Below are 16,778 nucleotides of genomic sequence, written 5' to 3' on the forward strand. Positions count from 1 at the left end.
TGAAGAATATGTGAGAGGGAAATCAAAGAGAATTGATAGGTTGCACGCCCGCCTGTTAGGAACGCTGGGGACTGAGCGCCGTCCGCCGTGGAGGAAAAACATTCTATTTGCTGGTCGTTTCTTTTTTTTCTTCTTCCTTCTTCACCCGGCCTCAACCCAGTCGCTCAGTAAATAGACTTTTATTCTTGTTATTTGACGCAGAGGAAATGACAGATAATGTGAGCAGCACATGAAAGCCAGAGCACTGTATCTGTGTATCAGGCTCGTAACAAACTCCGAGTGAAATAGCTGCTGCTTTATCTGATACTATTGCACTTCAGCTCTGCCAAAATACCGGCCACTGTTTCACTCCCCCCAACAAAGATTATTTTAACTGGGGTGACGCTCTGGTAGTCATTCCTCCTGACACGTTGGTGCGAGACATTTTGTTTGAGCGTCTAGTCTTACTGTAGTTCAGCGTCAGGACAGGATCAGCCAGACACAGGAGAAAAAAGGGCAGTTTGAGAGAGACAGAGGGTAAAGATAAAAAGAGGAGAGGAGAGAGATTTGTAAGGCTCTGACAGTTAACTGTGTGCTGGAGCATGAAACAGCTGTTTGCACGTGATTGACCTGTTTCCAACACCAAATAACTCAATGATATGGTGGATCTCTTGTAGAAATACAGCTTGTCTTTGTTACAACAAAGCACTGGACCTCTTATTTTTATTTTTTTATTTTTAGTCCACCGCTGTAGTTTATCACCGCAGTAGGAAGTGACTAAATCCATGAGCTAACAATGACTCCCCCAAACGATCTGTGCCAAAGTGTCCACCACAGTCTACCTGAACACTCATGGCTGTTTCCTGACCAGCGACGTCCTCTCGTTCCCCGCTATATGGTGATTACTCACCACATGGAAGCTGTCGTTTCATATTTCACAGATGATGCTTCTGCAGAGAGGATTGACTTTATGGAACTGGATATTAACAGACAATCACATGTGTTCAATTACTATATCTGTGCCAGAATGTTCTGAGCTTCACCCCCTTCGCCCTCCACGCTACACCCCCTCCTCCTCTTCCTCCCATTTCCCTATTTCCCCTGGGACCACTGTTATAGCCTCACCTCATTGCATCCCAAACTCCCCCCATGCAGTCCCCGGCCTGACTGGCTGTGTGGCTGCTGCTTCTGCAGAGATAACCACACAGCATCCAGGTAGGGAGCAGCCTGCTGATGGCATAGATTACCTCTATTGTCAAAATAACTAACTCGGCAGAATTCCTACTTTAGCGCGTTTGGACGCAGGAGAGAGTGAGGATTTGGAGCGGAGGATTTAACATGTTGCAGATCTGGATGAATTCCAAACAGAAGTTGAAGTACAAGTTTTGGCTTGCCTCATGCATATCCACACAGAACTACACACGACGAAACGTGCATTTACATGCATGTGCGCAGCAGCAGGCACGTAAACGATTTAAACATGTCCCACATTTAGTAGTTTTAATACTATATAAAGTACATGAAACATTAAACCTGAATTTGGTCGGGACAGCTGTGTAGTGGTCGGTCTCCCCTGTGCTGTATACAGTTGTGGTGATGTTGTCTATTGATACTGAGCCACTGTCACATGACGGTTGAAAAACACAACGCTCTGTTATGGTCAGGGGAAATTAAATCAAGCGTATAGCCCGCACCGTACGTGAACACATGTCTGGAATTTGAAGGTTCAGTTGATTTGAAAGTGAATCTTTCTGAGCTGTGACTGTAAAACCGCTTTCCTTCACATTTACTGTACATGAGGCTTCAGCTCAAATGGCATTTCCAGCAGACGTGCAGTATGTTTGATGTGTAGGCCTGACCTCTATGGAGCGTTACACGAGCAGCTTCTGGGAGGTTTGAGTACAAGTTAATGGGTTAACCTGATATTGTACCCACTGTATCATTGCAGAAATGTGGAATTTGAATCGAGTGTTGTGCCCAGACAATTGTGTGTTGGCATATTTTTGTAGGCCAACCAGGAAGTTAGCATCGCCCTGGTTCCCTCGACAAAAAGCCAATAGGATTTTTCCATTGGGTTTTGGATTATTGCAGAAAATAAGATCTGTGGCAAACACACTTTTATGAGACTTACGCATTTTGTTCAGCAAGATAATCTCCACAAATGAACACCACTTTATGATTTTTGAAGTGTAAATGCAATTGCTAGAAGTAAAAAGCTAACGTTAGGCTATAAATGAACTACACCATGGTCGCATGAACGCGAGTAACATAACGAGGCTGTAAAGGCGGACGAGTCGGCGTGATGGCGTTAAGTAGTTTCATTGAGCCACTTGTTAGCAACCACCTTTTTTAAAACATATAAAGGCTTCAAATTTCACGAGTGGGATATTTATTGATATATTTCTGTCATACAACAAAACGTTAAAATCTCTTCAGCTTGTGTTAACCACAGACCTTATTTCAGGCATCTAACTAAAAAACCCGAACCCCAACACATTAACGCAAGCAATCTTTCGAAGGTTGTTGCAGGCTTGTAATGCTAGAGTGAAGATACCGGCATCATATGAAACTAGGAAACCTGAGGAATCCATTTCTACCAACTATGTCGTACTAGCTTGTCGCAAAGGAGGCTAAATAACGCTCCAAACTTGCGCTACATTTTGGCGAGGAAAAACTGGCATGGCCATTTTCGAAGGGGTCCCTTGACCTCTGACCTCAAGATATGTGAATAAAAATTGGTTCTATGGGTACCCACGAGTCTCCCCTTTACAGACATGCCCACTTTATGATAATCACATGCAGTTTGGGGCAAGTCATAGTCAAGTCAGCACACTGACACACTAACAGCTGTTGTTGCCTGTTGGGCTGCAGTTTGCCATGTTATGATTTGAGCATATTTTTTATGCTAAATGCAGTACCTGTGAGGGTTTCTGGATAATATTTGTCATTGTTTTATATTGTTAATTGATTTCCTGTAATAAATATATACAGGTGTATACAATATTACTATGGACAATCATGCAGTTAATCACGATTAAATGTTTTAATCGATTGACAGCCCTATTGACAACCAATTGATTAATCGTTGCAGCTCCAGTCTTCACTGAGTTTAACTACTGAAAGAGTGTGTGCGTGCGATTCCTTGACAAATGTCAGCACTGGAAATGATGCTATAATTTCCGACTCTGCTTTGCTACATATGAAAGCTTTTGCGGTGACTTGAATGTGCACGTTTGCATTTTCATGTATTTCTTTCGTGTGTGTGTGTGTGTGTGTGTGTGTGTGTGTATGTGCGTGTGTGTGAGGTAGCTATGACCAGCCAACGCTAGAGAAAAGGCCACTCTTTGACAGAAATGCCACAGGTGGCTGTGAGCTCTCTGTCGCCGCTCCTTTGATGTTCAGCTCCATCAGTCTGTTTGGATTCTTGTATCTGAGAGCTAAACCTCCTGTATTCTCAGTATTTTCAGTGTTGTGACTGTTCACTTGTGGCCTAATGGGGCCAAATTTCCTTTTCCTCTCACCCTCACAGTTTATTAAAAAAATAATAATGGAAAATAAATATATCGTTTCAAGTGTGTTGACAATTTGTTTAGAAAACTGTGATAAAACTAATAATTAGAATTTGGGCTTGACTGAAATTGTGTTTAATAAGTCCCAGATCCTCTAATTAGGAATGGGTGGGTGCCTGTTTTATGTTTCCTGCCTGTAGGTCGAATTCACAGCAGGAAAGAAACCGCTACATGCAGCTACAATAGGTCGGTTAACGCTGACTCTTATTACACCACAGGGATTACTACATTAGCTTCATTATAATATCATTTGGGTTCTCTCATTATTTGCAATTATAAATTCCTTTGTTTTTTTTTCTCCCTCACACAAATAATTAACTTAAATAACCAATGAAAAAGGAATACATCTCCCCATTTATTATTTACCTCATTGTTCCCAATTAACATCAGATTATGGATTCAAAGGTTTGTTAATGTCTACTCTGTGTAATTATAAGAGCTCTCATTTATTTAGGCACAACAGGAATTAAGTCTATAGTCAGATGTCTGACAAAGGCTGGTTTAATAAATTACCATCCATGTAATATGTGGTTTATCCAGCAGGCAGGGATTGTTGTGTCGAGTGAATAGCTACTAATACAAGATAATCGTGTGTGTGTGTGTGTGTGTGTGTGTGTGTGTGTACAGGAGTGGGTGGTTGCAGCTGGAGCATAGTTCAGAACAGTGGAATAGTGTGTGTTTAGCGTTATTGGAGAGGCAGGAGTAGACTTTAAACTCCGAGGTGCTATTCATGTAACAGCTCTCCATTCAGCCGGGGTCACCTGGGTCCCCTCTCTCCCATTGTCACCTCCAGCCTCAAGGCTGCCACATTCAGACCCGTCTGTAACTCTTGCCTTTATCTGGTTCATTCTGTTAGCCCTCCAGCCTCCCACGTAGCAGACTCCTTGCTGCGTTCCGACAACAATGCCGTGGCAGTCGGCACATTTATCTGGTCTTGTTGATGGTGGTTTTATTGGCCCCGATGATGGGGAGACTGAGGTGCTGCGGTGCAAATTAGTGACAGATCAGTTAAGCGTGACCTTAAAAAACCCTTGGCCTTGTTTAATTGGCAGTGCTGAGGCGGACTAATTGTATAAATCAGCTGGTAATGAGATCTTGGCTTATTGTGAAAAACAAGATAATGTGAGAAAATGAACATGAATGAGCTTACAGCGTCCCCATCCCTCCAGCTAGCGAGTGGTTATCTCTCTATTTTCATTTTATTTTCATCACTTCTATTGGAGTTATTCCTGCGTTCTCTAACAAAGCTCTTAAGTTGCAGCACTTCAGCAAACATGCTGAAACTAGCAGAGCATGGCCCCCTAAATAAATCATTAGCAGGCAGCGCTTGAAGAAAGAAAGCAAAATTAAATAAAACAACCGCTTTATGTGAAAGCTGTTTATTAGTGGAATCCGCCAACTGGAAGACAGATTAATGAGGTAGCAAAGAAGCAGATTTTAAACATTGTCTAGGACGGATTCCCATTGGTGACAGCTGTGAGGACTGGAGGTCAGACACTAACAAAGCTGTTTTACATTAGCTCAGCTGTGGAGACTCTGACCCTCAGCCAACAGCCACTATGGCCTCAATTCTCTTCCTCTTGTTCTCTCTCTGTTTGTCCTGATGTAGGTAAATACACTTATCTAGCACTCTTGTTGATTTTAACCATGTTCCAAATGTAATCGTGTTTTTTTTAATCAAATGAAAGCAATCCAAATAATTAATAACCATATTTTAATGTTGTATTTTTTTGTGGATTTTTAACCCATTTGTGCCTAAAAGAAAGAAGGAGGAAAAATGCCACAATATTTGTTCTGATTGGTCAAAATTTGAATTTGGGCAAGTGAAAAATCACATTTTCATTAATAGCCAAATTCAGGATTTTTGAAAAGTTAAGGAAAACGCAAACATTGTGTTTATTAAATAGTTTCCATAGTATTTATTCCTTTTTTTCTCCTTACATATGTGTGCATATCTGTAATATTCAACTTGTTATGAGTTCATAGATACCAAATACTTGATTGTGCTCCTTGTAGTTTCTGAGATACATCAATTTTCTTATCATACTATATATGGGATTTAGGCTCATGGGACTACTGTTTTTTCCTAAAATATAATAGAGTATATTGCAAAAACAGAAGTAATGTGTGTGCAAATACTAGATATAGTATGATAAGAAAACCTCACTTTTCAAAACTGTTTGTCTGATTTTGAAAATGGCTTCACATTCATGCTTAGGCATGCCCAGAGAGCACTTCCAATACAATTTCCAGTTGCGAGCACAAATGGTTTAGTCAAATGCAAGATATTTATACAGTAGTTATTAATACAAATTATGTGATATCGCAGACACATTTAAAAACAGTCCCTTTTCTGTTCTCTTTTTGCTCTCAGGTTTTTACATGAATTCAAAATCAGCCGACCAGTGATCGCTGGGAGCTGGGGATTGAGTCTTTCAGTTTTTGTAAGTATCAATTTGCCTCTTCAGCTGTTTCTGTCTCGTACACCCCCGCTGTCTCTCACCCACACTGAACACCTGCATCAAATGAGGTGGACAATCGGATAGGCACACAATGTATGCACAATTAGACGGTTATATAGGCACAAAGTTACTGACAGACCTTTTAAACGTTACATCCACCAACTTATTTTTCTTGCATTTTGTTTTGCTTCAATATTGTGTTGTGTGATTCTTTTTTTCTTTCTCCTTCTTTTACATGTTACTGCTCCTTGTGTGATATAATCCACTCTCTTGTGTGTGTGTGTGTGTGAGAGTTGCAATTTTAAGGTAAAATCAGGGTTTTTAATATTTATTAATAGTAAGTATCTTAATATGGCTATTTAAAGCCTTACAAAAGAAAAGGTCCCCCACTATATAAAATACCCGTCAGCCTTTGGAGAAAAGTCTTTTCGAATTTTTTTACAAGTGTGAAACCTTGAATGTGATTAGCTGAGAATAAGCCTTGGAAATAATATTGGAAGATCAAGTATTGTTGTGACAATAGCTGTATTTTTACGCGCATTTTGAAATATTATATTAGAAAAGCTGTATGGAAACGCCAAAATTCTATAAAACTTTAAACTAAAGTTTTTACAATTGCGTGATGTGTTTTTTGTCAAAAAAGAGTTGATGCGTTAAATGGATTATGGAAACACTTTTGCCGAATAAATTCTAACGTAGCGAACATTTAACTCACATGACTGATCAGCTGTTCCTGCTGTCACTGTCTTCTCGGATATTCCCATCATGTGTGAATGCTTGTCTTCGACTCCGGACAACATGAAACATGGCCTATACTAGCTGACATGAAAGAACAACTATAACTTGCCTAATTGAAACAAATTCCTGAAGACCTCTCTCCATTTTTCTTTCGTACATGGATTAGATGGCCAAGCCGACTTGTTTTGTTTCCAGTTCACAACCTCTACTTCTTCTACTGGCAGATTACAGCCATGCGTAACCTGTAGCGCCAATTTCTGACCAAAACTACTCTGTAGCCAAGAAGCCGAGTTAAAATATCCAAACATCTCCATCTCCATCATATTTTTGAATGCCCAAAATTAATTTGAACCTTGACGACTACAGTGTTTCCACTATCGCACACTTTCATGTTTTCATGGGTTAATCCATGATTGTCAACAAAATTCAATAAATTGGAACTCTATTTGGTCTCATTATGAAAAGTTAATGCAACAACATTTAGATAATAATGCCATAATAATTATCAACTGTGTACTAGTTGTGTATCGTAAAGCTTCCTTTTCCACCATCCAGCAGTATGAGACCTACGTTAAACCCGGGTCAGTCACAGATCAAGCTTTGTATAACTCTAGTCGACCAATATATGTCAGTTTAAATTTCAAAGCAATACAGTAAAACAGTTGCAATGAAACGCAGTATTTTGCTTTAAAGAATAAAGCAGAACAGAGAATACTTCAGTCCTCTCTGCATCTATAAAAATATTACTTAAACAATCTTTGCTCAGCTGCTGCTCGTGCAGGTTTTCTTATAAAAATGTATCTTAGATATTAGGCAAATAAAGGCGAGGAACTTCATTGATATTATTCTTTTCTTCGAAATGTCAGTTGGCGATATCATGGGAGTCATATTAATGTGGTTGAGGAGCTCTTCAATAACAGCTGGGAAATGTCTCCCTGAATTCAAAGTTCATGGCCGTTTACTATTGTTTAATCACACCACACACTGTCTCCCGTCTACCAGCGAGCTTCCTCTGCTGCTGCTGCTGCTGCACGCTAGTTTAGTTGAGTTTGTTGTGAATGGCTCGAACTCGTAAAATGGTCTTACTATGTCATCATCAGTCAGATGAACACAAATAGAGCATCTAATTAATCACACAAAGTTATTAAAAGCCATGTGTACGCATCAATAAAAGACATTGCTGCACACGTTGTTGACAGAGATGTAATAATAAAATCAGACAGTGGCCACAATAAAACACTTCTCAGTTGAAATACAGTAATGTACTGCATTGAGCAGATGCCATTTTTGTTTAGAACATGAGCACAATTGAATGCAATGTTAAGAACAATACACTAATATTAGCTAACTGAATCAACTAGTGCGGTGAGCAAGTCTTATATACCTGATCATTTACTTTACCAAAGCTATACTATGCTCGTTTGAAAATAATTTTGAAAAAATTGCAAATACTTAACAGAATATGAATAATCTACTTGTGCTAGTCGCCAACAGTGGGCAACCTCCGATTTGGAAAAGTGAAGCCAATGCTGAAGTGCCTTAAACTTGCATTATTTCTATAACCAGCAGGGGGCGACTCCTCTGGTTGATTGACAGGTCGCTAAAACGCCGTCGTCCGGTCTGGGAGTTGTCCGTGTTTTCGTCTTTGAACTTTAACCCTTTCACAGTGTGTTTTCAGTTCATGAAAGTTAATTATAACCTTTTTGGTCGCCTAAAAATGTCTTATTCAGCATATGGTTGTACTTAGCTCCACCCTCTCGTGTCACTTCTGGTTGCAAAAAACCAAGATGCGATGGACAAAATGACTCTCAAGGCTTCAGAACGGCAGTCCACAAACCAATTGGTGACATCACAGTGACTACGTCCACTTCTTATATACAGTCTATGGTCGTCAGCTATGTCTACCTCCCCCTGCTGGTCCAGCTAAAAATACTCCTCCTCAGGTAGCTAATAAATTGCCTCCTGAAGTTTTGATAATACAGACTTGATACTAAAGTGTTAATGGTTATGTTATTAAGTTACTGTAATGTTATTAGGCACATGTCAGTATTTATTATAAAAGAAAGTAACACATGAAGCCGTAGTGGGCTGGCATTCATTGCCATCCCGCTCTTCTGAGACATTAAGTCGGATCCTCATACAATCCGATGTCTAGATCCTTTGACCTACAGGTTTAATTAATCTCAAAACACGACAGCAAGTAATTTAGTTTGTGTCTGGAGCGCTTATGGAACAAGTTTAATTACACGCCTACAATCTCATTTGGAAACACCTGAGAATATATTGGACCATCTGAAGAGGCCATATACACTCTTTGTTAGCGTGTCCCATTTAACTAATGATCAACAGCCTCATAGTCTCACCGCTCTCGCTATCGGTGGCACCACTCAAGGGGAAGATGCGGGGGACACATTCTGTCAGAAATTAAATAAACAGCACTTCACCATAAATTGAAAATGAATAACCTTTGAATGGTTATTCGTCATCTATTATTTATCAAATGGGCCTCTTCAGCCCACTGACCCTGCAGTGATTATGGTCAATATGTTGCTGAACGGAGACCGCTTGACAAAGAGCGCCTAACAAAGATTTTAATTTCATCAGCCTCGATTACCTCCGAGGATCCCAGTGCGAATCTGGAAAACTAATTGTTGTACATGTCATTACCTGGCAAGAATGTGGAAAACCCCGCCTGAACTTTTATCCATCATCCTAAACTCTGCATTCAATTAATAGCTTGTATTACTCATGAATGACCACATTTTGAAGTGCTTAATATGCTTTTAGTGTTGGCAATTTGATTAGGTGGGTTGTTGTCTAGGCTCTCTTTACAGTGGGTGATTAAGTACGGTCTATATTTAATCACATGAAAAGGAGCTAACCTCTGAGTTTATTATTATTATTATTATCATTTGAAGGTTTGATGGACTTTATTTCATTCTCAGAAGAATAAAAACCTAATATGGACTTGGCTGCTGTCCTGCTTCTCAAGGTATGTTCTCTCATACCGTAGGACAGAGTTTCACCTAGCAGCTATATACGGCAGAAAACAGGACCAAAGAACGTGCCATTAATCTTCTTGCTACCCCAGCTGTGGAAAGTAATGCATAACTAAAAGTCCGGTAAAATGAATTAATGATTTCAACCATGAACTTTTCTCCCAAAACGCCATGAATCGTCTCCAACTGATAATGCACCGCGACCCTGGAGTGTGAAATCCCTGTTGCGTCGAGAGTAGCCAGTTAATTGATTCGCAAATTATTTAAAGTTTGTGGTGCCCGGGGGAGTGCTAGACTCTAATGACGGCCCATTTTGAAAGAGTTGAAAAACTCTTCCCAGGCAAGCCGGTATTAAATTGTAACAAGTCTAATCTGAGCCCCAAGAAGAGACATGGTGTCCAGTATTGTGTTGTTAGACTGGGTCAGCTGAATATGCTTTTTAAATTGGGATGAATATCACCCAAAATAGAAGATCTAATTTGATTTATCCTTTATTTCCTTCATGGTGCTTTTAACCTCTCTGGGAAAGCATACAATATGAAGGATAATCTGTTTTTTAAAGAGGACCTATTATGCTTAATTTTTCTCATACCCCCCCCCCCCCCATACCACCCCCCTCGAAAAGCCCAGACTGCTCTAATTGGTCAGCTGGCCCACTCTGTTGTGATTGGTCAACTGAACCAATGCTCCAGCTCCACTCTAATTAGCTTTATTTGAGGGCGTTGTGCAAATGTGTTACTTGGTGACATCACCACGTTACGGAAGAAAAGGTGGGACGTTTCAGGCAGTAACTCCCTTTGGCCTGGACTTTGAGCTTTGTATTTTGCAGACCTTTTACATGCACAAAAAACTATATAACACACTAAAGGAAAGGTAAAAAGCACAAAAGCATAATAGGTCCCCTTTAATACAGATACAAAGGTACATATTTTTATATAGAATCAATTTGCAAACGCCATTGTTTCTATACTTGACATTTGTGTCATTTGTCCGTCAGTATGACACTCATTGTAGCAAATTCAATCATTAACTTACTTGTTGAGTGTTGACTGCAAAATGAATGGGGTTTGACTGAATTGGACAACTCTCAAACATGCTGATACTCTGACTGTGACATGTGTGATATTTAAAAGAAAAAGCTGAATTTGTGAGTCAGAAATCAGTGGACAAAGAAAAATAAATACAGCATGTTATGTTGTGATAAGACCTACAGTAGATCAAGCAATGGCTGCTCATGCTGTGCAGAATAGGCTCATCTAGTAGCATACGCGCTGTACGTTCCGTTGCTTTTTAGTCAAATTTGTTTGATCTCTGTGTTAATATCAAGAAGCCTCTAATCTCGACCCATTAGCAACTGCTGTCATTCAGACACACGGTGTCGGCCTGATTTAAATAAAATGAAATGAAGATAGTTGTTTCTGGTCCCTTGGCTTCACTCATTGCCATAAACATATGCTCTGTGCCCCGCTTCTTTCCATCTTATTTATGACTTTAATTTGTTGTGTGGGCTGCGCAAGAAATCAAATTTAATCCAATCCTCCCAGGGACCCTGTCATATAATAACATGGTAATTTCTGTGTATCCTTTTGAAAAATGAGGAAATTAATTCTTCCTGACATGTTCTAATTATTCCAGTGTGAACGGCGGATGGGCTCCCCTCCTTCCTCCCATCCCCCCCCAGCCCCCTAAGTGTCAGTTGCCGACGGGTGGCGAGGTGCTAATGCTGACCAGCAGCGCGTTTAATTTGAAACATGAGCAGACACCTTTCAACACACCTTCCTAATGTTGGAGTGGCTCACACAAATTAATTCACTACTCATCTGGCAGCTCTGACTGAGGTGTGTGTGTGTGCATGCAAGCGTACGTGTATGTGCGGTGTGTGTTAGGGGATGGGGGAGGGGGTCAATGGGACACTATTGCCATTAGTAAAGGTAACATAAGGTGTGTCTGTGTGTGTGCACGCGTGGCTACTACACTAGGTGTAAATGCAAATATGTCAGTGTGTGTGTGGACACGTGCCGGACCAGGTATCACCATATTTCATGTGACTGGGTGTTGAGTTGGCGTAAAGCTGTCTGCTGGGATGTTGGGATTGCTTGGACAGCTTTTTTTCCCCCCTCTCTGGATCTCCCTCGTCTTGAACCAACAGTACCTTTTTCACACATCCCATTGCTCCACCGAGAGCATTGAAAGGCTTATTTAATTAGACTGTCATCAGGAAGTCTTTAGCTTATCACTTCAATTTGCATAGGGACACTACTGGCAGAGACGCTGTGGAACAATAATCTACAGTATATGTTTCATGTTCAAGAGTTAACATAAAAGGTCTAAATGTGTTTCAGTTTTTGGATAAATCCTCAGCAGATCCAACGTGAATTCTGATTAAAATAAAATACAAATAATAACAATAGATATTAATAACAAATTATATTAATTGATAGTGTTCCCTGGTGTGGTATGATGGTCTGTACAGGCAGACATATTGTTATCATAGAGAACAAAATTGGTTAATAATTAACATGTCTAAAATGTAAAATAGAATTGTATTCTGTACTTTTGCCGAGACTTTGTCTCTGTAAGTCCACAGCTCTGTAGACATTCAGGCTTCTGAGAGCAGAAATGTGTTTCCACTCTAATTACGTACAGTATCGAAGCAGCTGAGACAGGAGGAGAAAAGATAAACAAACAAAATTTACTGAACTTTGGAGTCGGGTTAAAACCATAGAACTCTAATTGATTTGGTGTGTGTGTGTGTGTGTTGTCTGTGGGTCGTAGAGCAGAGGGCTCATAGCCGTGGCGTCATGGTCGAGGAGAAGAGAGCATGGCTTTGTGAGCGGTGGGTGGGTCCCCCTATGACTCAGAGAGGGGAGAGGCGTCAACATGGCCGCCCGGCCCACAGGGATTAAAGTGCCCCCCCCCCCCCCCCACACCCTGCAGGGTTAATCACTGCCATTTTGGATCCATGCAGAGGGAGCAAATGCACTCTCCATCACTGTGGAAGAACTGAGACATAAGCCACCAGTTAGGCTGCCACTCTGTGGGTAGATCTGCTTCATAAGCTTGTTTCCACTCCGCACAATAGTGTGTTTTGAGCTCTGGTTTACTTGTCTTAAGAAGGTTGGAGTTCCTCGCTCTCTGTATCCTCCTCTTTGGATACGTGTTCTCATATGGCTTTGTTTAAGGGGGATATAACAAGTAACCTGGGATGTAGTTACCGGTAGGATCTGTGTGGCTAACTTCTGTGTCTCGCTGTGCGCCGCGCGCTACGTGAGCCTGTTAATGACTGAAGGCTGAGAGCGCCGTCTCGTGCCAAGACCCACATGGCTGCTGGCGGTGCATTAAATCAGCAGTCAATTTGACTGGAAGTTTGAAAATCTGGGCTAGGTTAAGGGGATGTGCTGAAGCCGTGTTAATAGCTAGCTTGTTGTCCATATGGTACTGCTTTAATAGAGCACATTTGTTGCAGATGGTGGGAGACTTGGTTAGGCAGAGGCAGCTTTTGGCAGCGGCTCATTCTTCGAAAGGGCTGCTGTGCTGCTCAGACTGGTCCAGGCCAACTTAGTGATGTCTATCCTCCCTGCTTCTAAAAAGCCTGCCCTTGAATTGTGGCCCAGCCTTAATTTAAAGACATTCTTGTTTTTTTGTGTGTTTGGAGAAGAGCAAATACAATGTGGCTCGGTCACTTTTTCCTGGTCACTTTGCTCTCCAAACCGCACCTTTGCTTCCATAGGCTAAGTTCAGTTGTTTCTGACCACAATGGGACTGTAGACAGCAGACACAGCTGAGGAAACAAGCACACAGAGAGTGAAAGAACAAGGGTTATGGAATAAGACCAAAGATTAAAGATAGAAACTGAGCATAGCCTAATCTATTTCATTTTCTCTGCTGCTACTTAGCAAGTGTGCTGAGGGATTCAGGTGGCAGTAAAAATAAATAAACACACATTCAGTGTGACTTGTTATGAGTTTCTGCATCAAACTCTGTTTCTATTCCTCTTCCTAATTTCTCGTTTGCATATACTGTAAGTTCAGAGCAAATTCACATTTGTGTTGGTAAATTGTTTTAGTTTGTGTGTGCCGCCTGTGTGCTTTTTGCACTCAGAAGTGAGGAGACACGCTTGATCTGCTCTGCACTGTTTGACGGTTGTTTTCTCACGTTGTCACTGGCTCGGTGTGCTGTGGCATGGTGATGGTATTATGTGCGCTGCTACGGCCCAGCTGAGTGGAGAAAAGAGCAGAGCTGCTGCAGCGCCCCTAGCCATGCCACTCCCGCCTCCCCAGACACCTTATTGTGAGAAAAGTCTCGGCTGAGCCCTCTGGGCCTTGTGGATCCACTGCCTCGCTAAGTGCTGGCCAGACTCAAAGGCACAGTGTCCTTGGGCCCGGCTCATTCTTTCCATTCTCTCAGAGGCTTTGTCTTATAAGCCACGAGAGCAAGAGGAGAGAAATAGCCAAATTAAACCCATGTCACTAAAACTTAAGGTGTTTAAGGGCTGAGATCAGTGGTGGAAGAAGAACTCAGATCTTGTACTTAAGTAAAAATAGAAATACCACAGTGTAGAAATACTCTGTTAAAAGTTAAAGTCTCGCATTCAAAATGTTACTTAAGTAAAAGTACAAAAGTATAACAGATACTTAAATCAAATATACTTAAAGTATCAAAAGTAAAAGTACTCATTATGCAGAATGGCCCATTTCAGAATAATGTACATTATATTATTGGATTATGATTATTGATGCGCTAATGTGTTCATCACTTTAATGTTGCAAATGTGTGGCTTTTTTTTTCTCTCCGTTGGTGTTAAAGAAGTAGTGATTTTAACAGCAGGAACTTTGATCTGCAAGTTCTTGAATTTTTAAATTAAGAAATTGAATGAAAGGATGGTGGAGTGATGAAATGTTGAAGTGAAACAACACGTTATAATGCTGAAAATATTTTTGCAACATCTCCTCGCCACATTTCAGTGGCTGAGTATCGTTTACAAGGTTAGTTGTGAGATCTCAGAAACAAAAGTTCCATTCACAAATCTGTTTTTCTGGAATCGCTGCTCATTTTTACCACTTAAAACAAAACATAATGGATCAATTTCCACCAATCAATTTAACAAATCTCAACAGAATAAAATTGTATATTATACAGACCAATAACATAGGCTAATGGAAACCTGTTGTAAGTCATTTTTAGCCATGTGTCTCCAGTATTTTGTGGGTAAGGCTTCTGAACGACCCCTACAAGTGGTGACATCATGACCACATCCTTTTGCCTCATTGACGCTGCTAGTCCCAGCTTGGGTCCCTTGCGGCCGGGCTCCCAGAAGCCACAGCACCCTCGCCACACATGGGCTGCAGCTGGACCACCGTTAGCTGCTCTGAACAGACATGGGCCTGCTCTGGGATCTGCGGTTACAGAGCTGGATGTCCCATGTATATATCTGCACACAGCCGTGGAAAAAAAGACCGTATAGAGATCAGTAGGCAGAGTTTATTTGATGCAAACATATCATCAGGCTCTCAGTGCAAACCGATGTTGTATGCAAATCCACTCCCTCGATGGAAAGAGGTATAATTAATGATGTCAGTTCATAAAAAGAGAGGACGGCTTCGTAGCCATATTTCTGCTTTAATTAAAGACAGGCCTTATTATAGGAGGAAGATGTATGCTCTGTGTGTTTTTCTTTCTTTCTTTCTTTCTCCCTTTTCTTCTTGATTATCACTTGTTTCATAGTGAAAATGGTTCTCTGTGATTTTCTCCTGCCAGAACCCCAACACGCTGACATGGAGGGCTTTCTTCGTAGCAGCTTTTTACTGAGGTTAGTTTCATTTCTGTTGTTGCCATTTAGGATCATACAGGTCGGGCAAGGGGTGGTGGCGGGCTAACAGGGGTTATGCTTTCTGACACATTGTTAGCTTTAGACTTTGTACTGTGTGTGTGCACATGTTTGTGTGTGTGCACCCATGTGTCTGTGTATTTGAACAATGTCAAACATGGACATATTTACCCAAGCTGTGTGTTATGATTGTGTTCTTGTAGTGTGAGTCAGACTGAAATCACACATCAACAAGTTACATGTAGATGAGCTGTCCACCCCTTTTTTCTTTCCATCCTCTCCTTTTAAAGGACCTGCACATGAGGCTTTCTGTGTCTTTACACTGCATGCTTTTGTTTGACCCCCCCCTCCCTCACTAACCGCCCTAATCAGGGGTGTTGGGGTGAGGCAGCCGCTGTCTTGTGATGTGCTGTTGTTTCCTGTTGTGTGCCCTGTTTGTATTCAACCTACCATAAAGATTTCAATTTTTTGTCTTTACCCTTCCTGTGATTCTAATTAAAAATTTGTGCTGTCATTACACACGGAGGAAGTAAATAAGAGAGTGTATTTACCATTGGCTCCTTTCCTAGTCGACTACCTTCTCTAGGCTCCAGCGTTGCTCCCTAATTAGGGCTGGCTCATTAGAAGCCACAGCAGCAGCATCTGCCTTTCAAAGCTGCTGTCAGCCAAACTTTACTAAAGCTAATGAATCCTCTTTGATTTCTTTTTTCAAAAGGTCACTTATTTGATTAAATTAACAGCATTTTTTTCTCTCCCTCAGAACTGTTGGGGGCATTTTAAAAAGAAAGGACAATTTGATACCATTACTCTCGCTAGTCAAAATGTCCTTCAGGAATTCAATAGGATTCATGCATTCAAATTTATGTTATTTATCATTTAAAGTCATACTAAAAGTAAGATTGAGCTTTAGAAAAAAAGCAGGTTGAGCTCTGACAGAATTTAAATTGCAACCAATTGTGCATTTAATCTTGCAGAATTATACTGTATACATTTTACTAACAGGGACTTTTTCATATGCATCTATGTCTGTTAACTGAAACAGTGTTTTTTATTTTATTATATTCAACCAGAGCCATTTATCATTTACATATAATTACATATATTTAGTATAGATTCATAAATACTTGATACTGTTTGATGCAGTAAATAAATATTATATGTAACGCAGAAATGTACACTATCTGCTTTATCCTTTAAGGGGTGA

General features: G+C 40.7%; 1 protein-coding gene across 9 annotated transcripts in view; it reads left to right on the forward strand.

Annotated features, from left to right (window-relative positions):
- sox6 (SRY-box transcription factor 6) overlaps window positions 1-16,778 on the forward strand; it is a 152,265-nt gene that overhangs the window by 16,836 nt on the left and 118,651 nt on the right. For 6 of the 9 annotated variants that reach the window (XM_074616692.1, XM_074616674.1, XM_074616702.1 and 3 more), the window contains 2 exons: window positions 5,923-5,992; window positions 15,505-15,556. In XM_074616692.1, the coding sequence (XP_074472793.1) occupies window positions 15,522-15,556 (35 nt within the window). In that variant the 5' untranslated portion in view covers window positions 5,923-5,992; window positions 15,505-15,521. The remainder of the gene's footprint in view (window positions 1-5,922; window positions 5,993-15,504; window positions 15,557-16,778) is intronic. The other 3 variants (XM_074616707.1, XM_074616708.1, XM_074616709.1) reach the window with 1 other exon arrangement.

Source organism: Sebastes fasciatus, chromosome 2 (assembly GCF_043250625.1).
Source record: "Sebastes fasciatus isolate fSebFas1 chromosome 2, fSebFas1.pri, whole genome shotgun sequence".
Lineage (NCBI taxonomy): Eukaryota > Metazoa > Chordata > Actinopteri > Perciformes > Sebastidae > Sebastes > Sebastes fasciatus.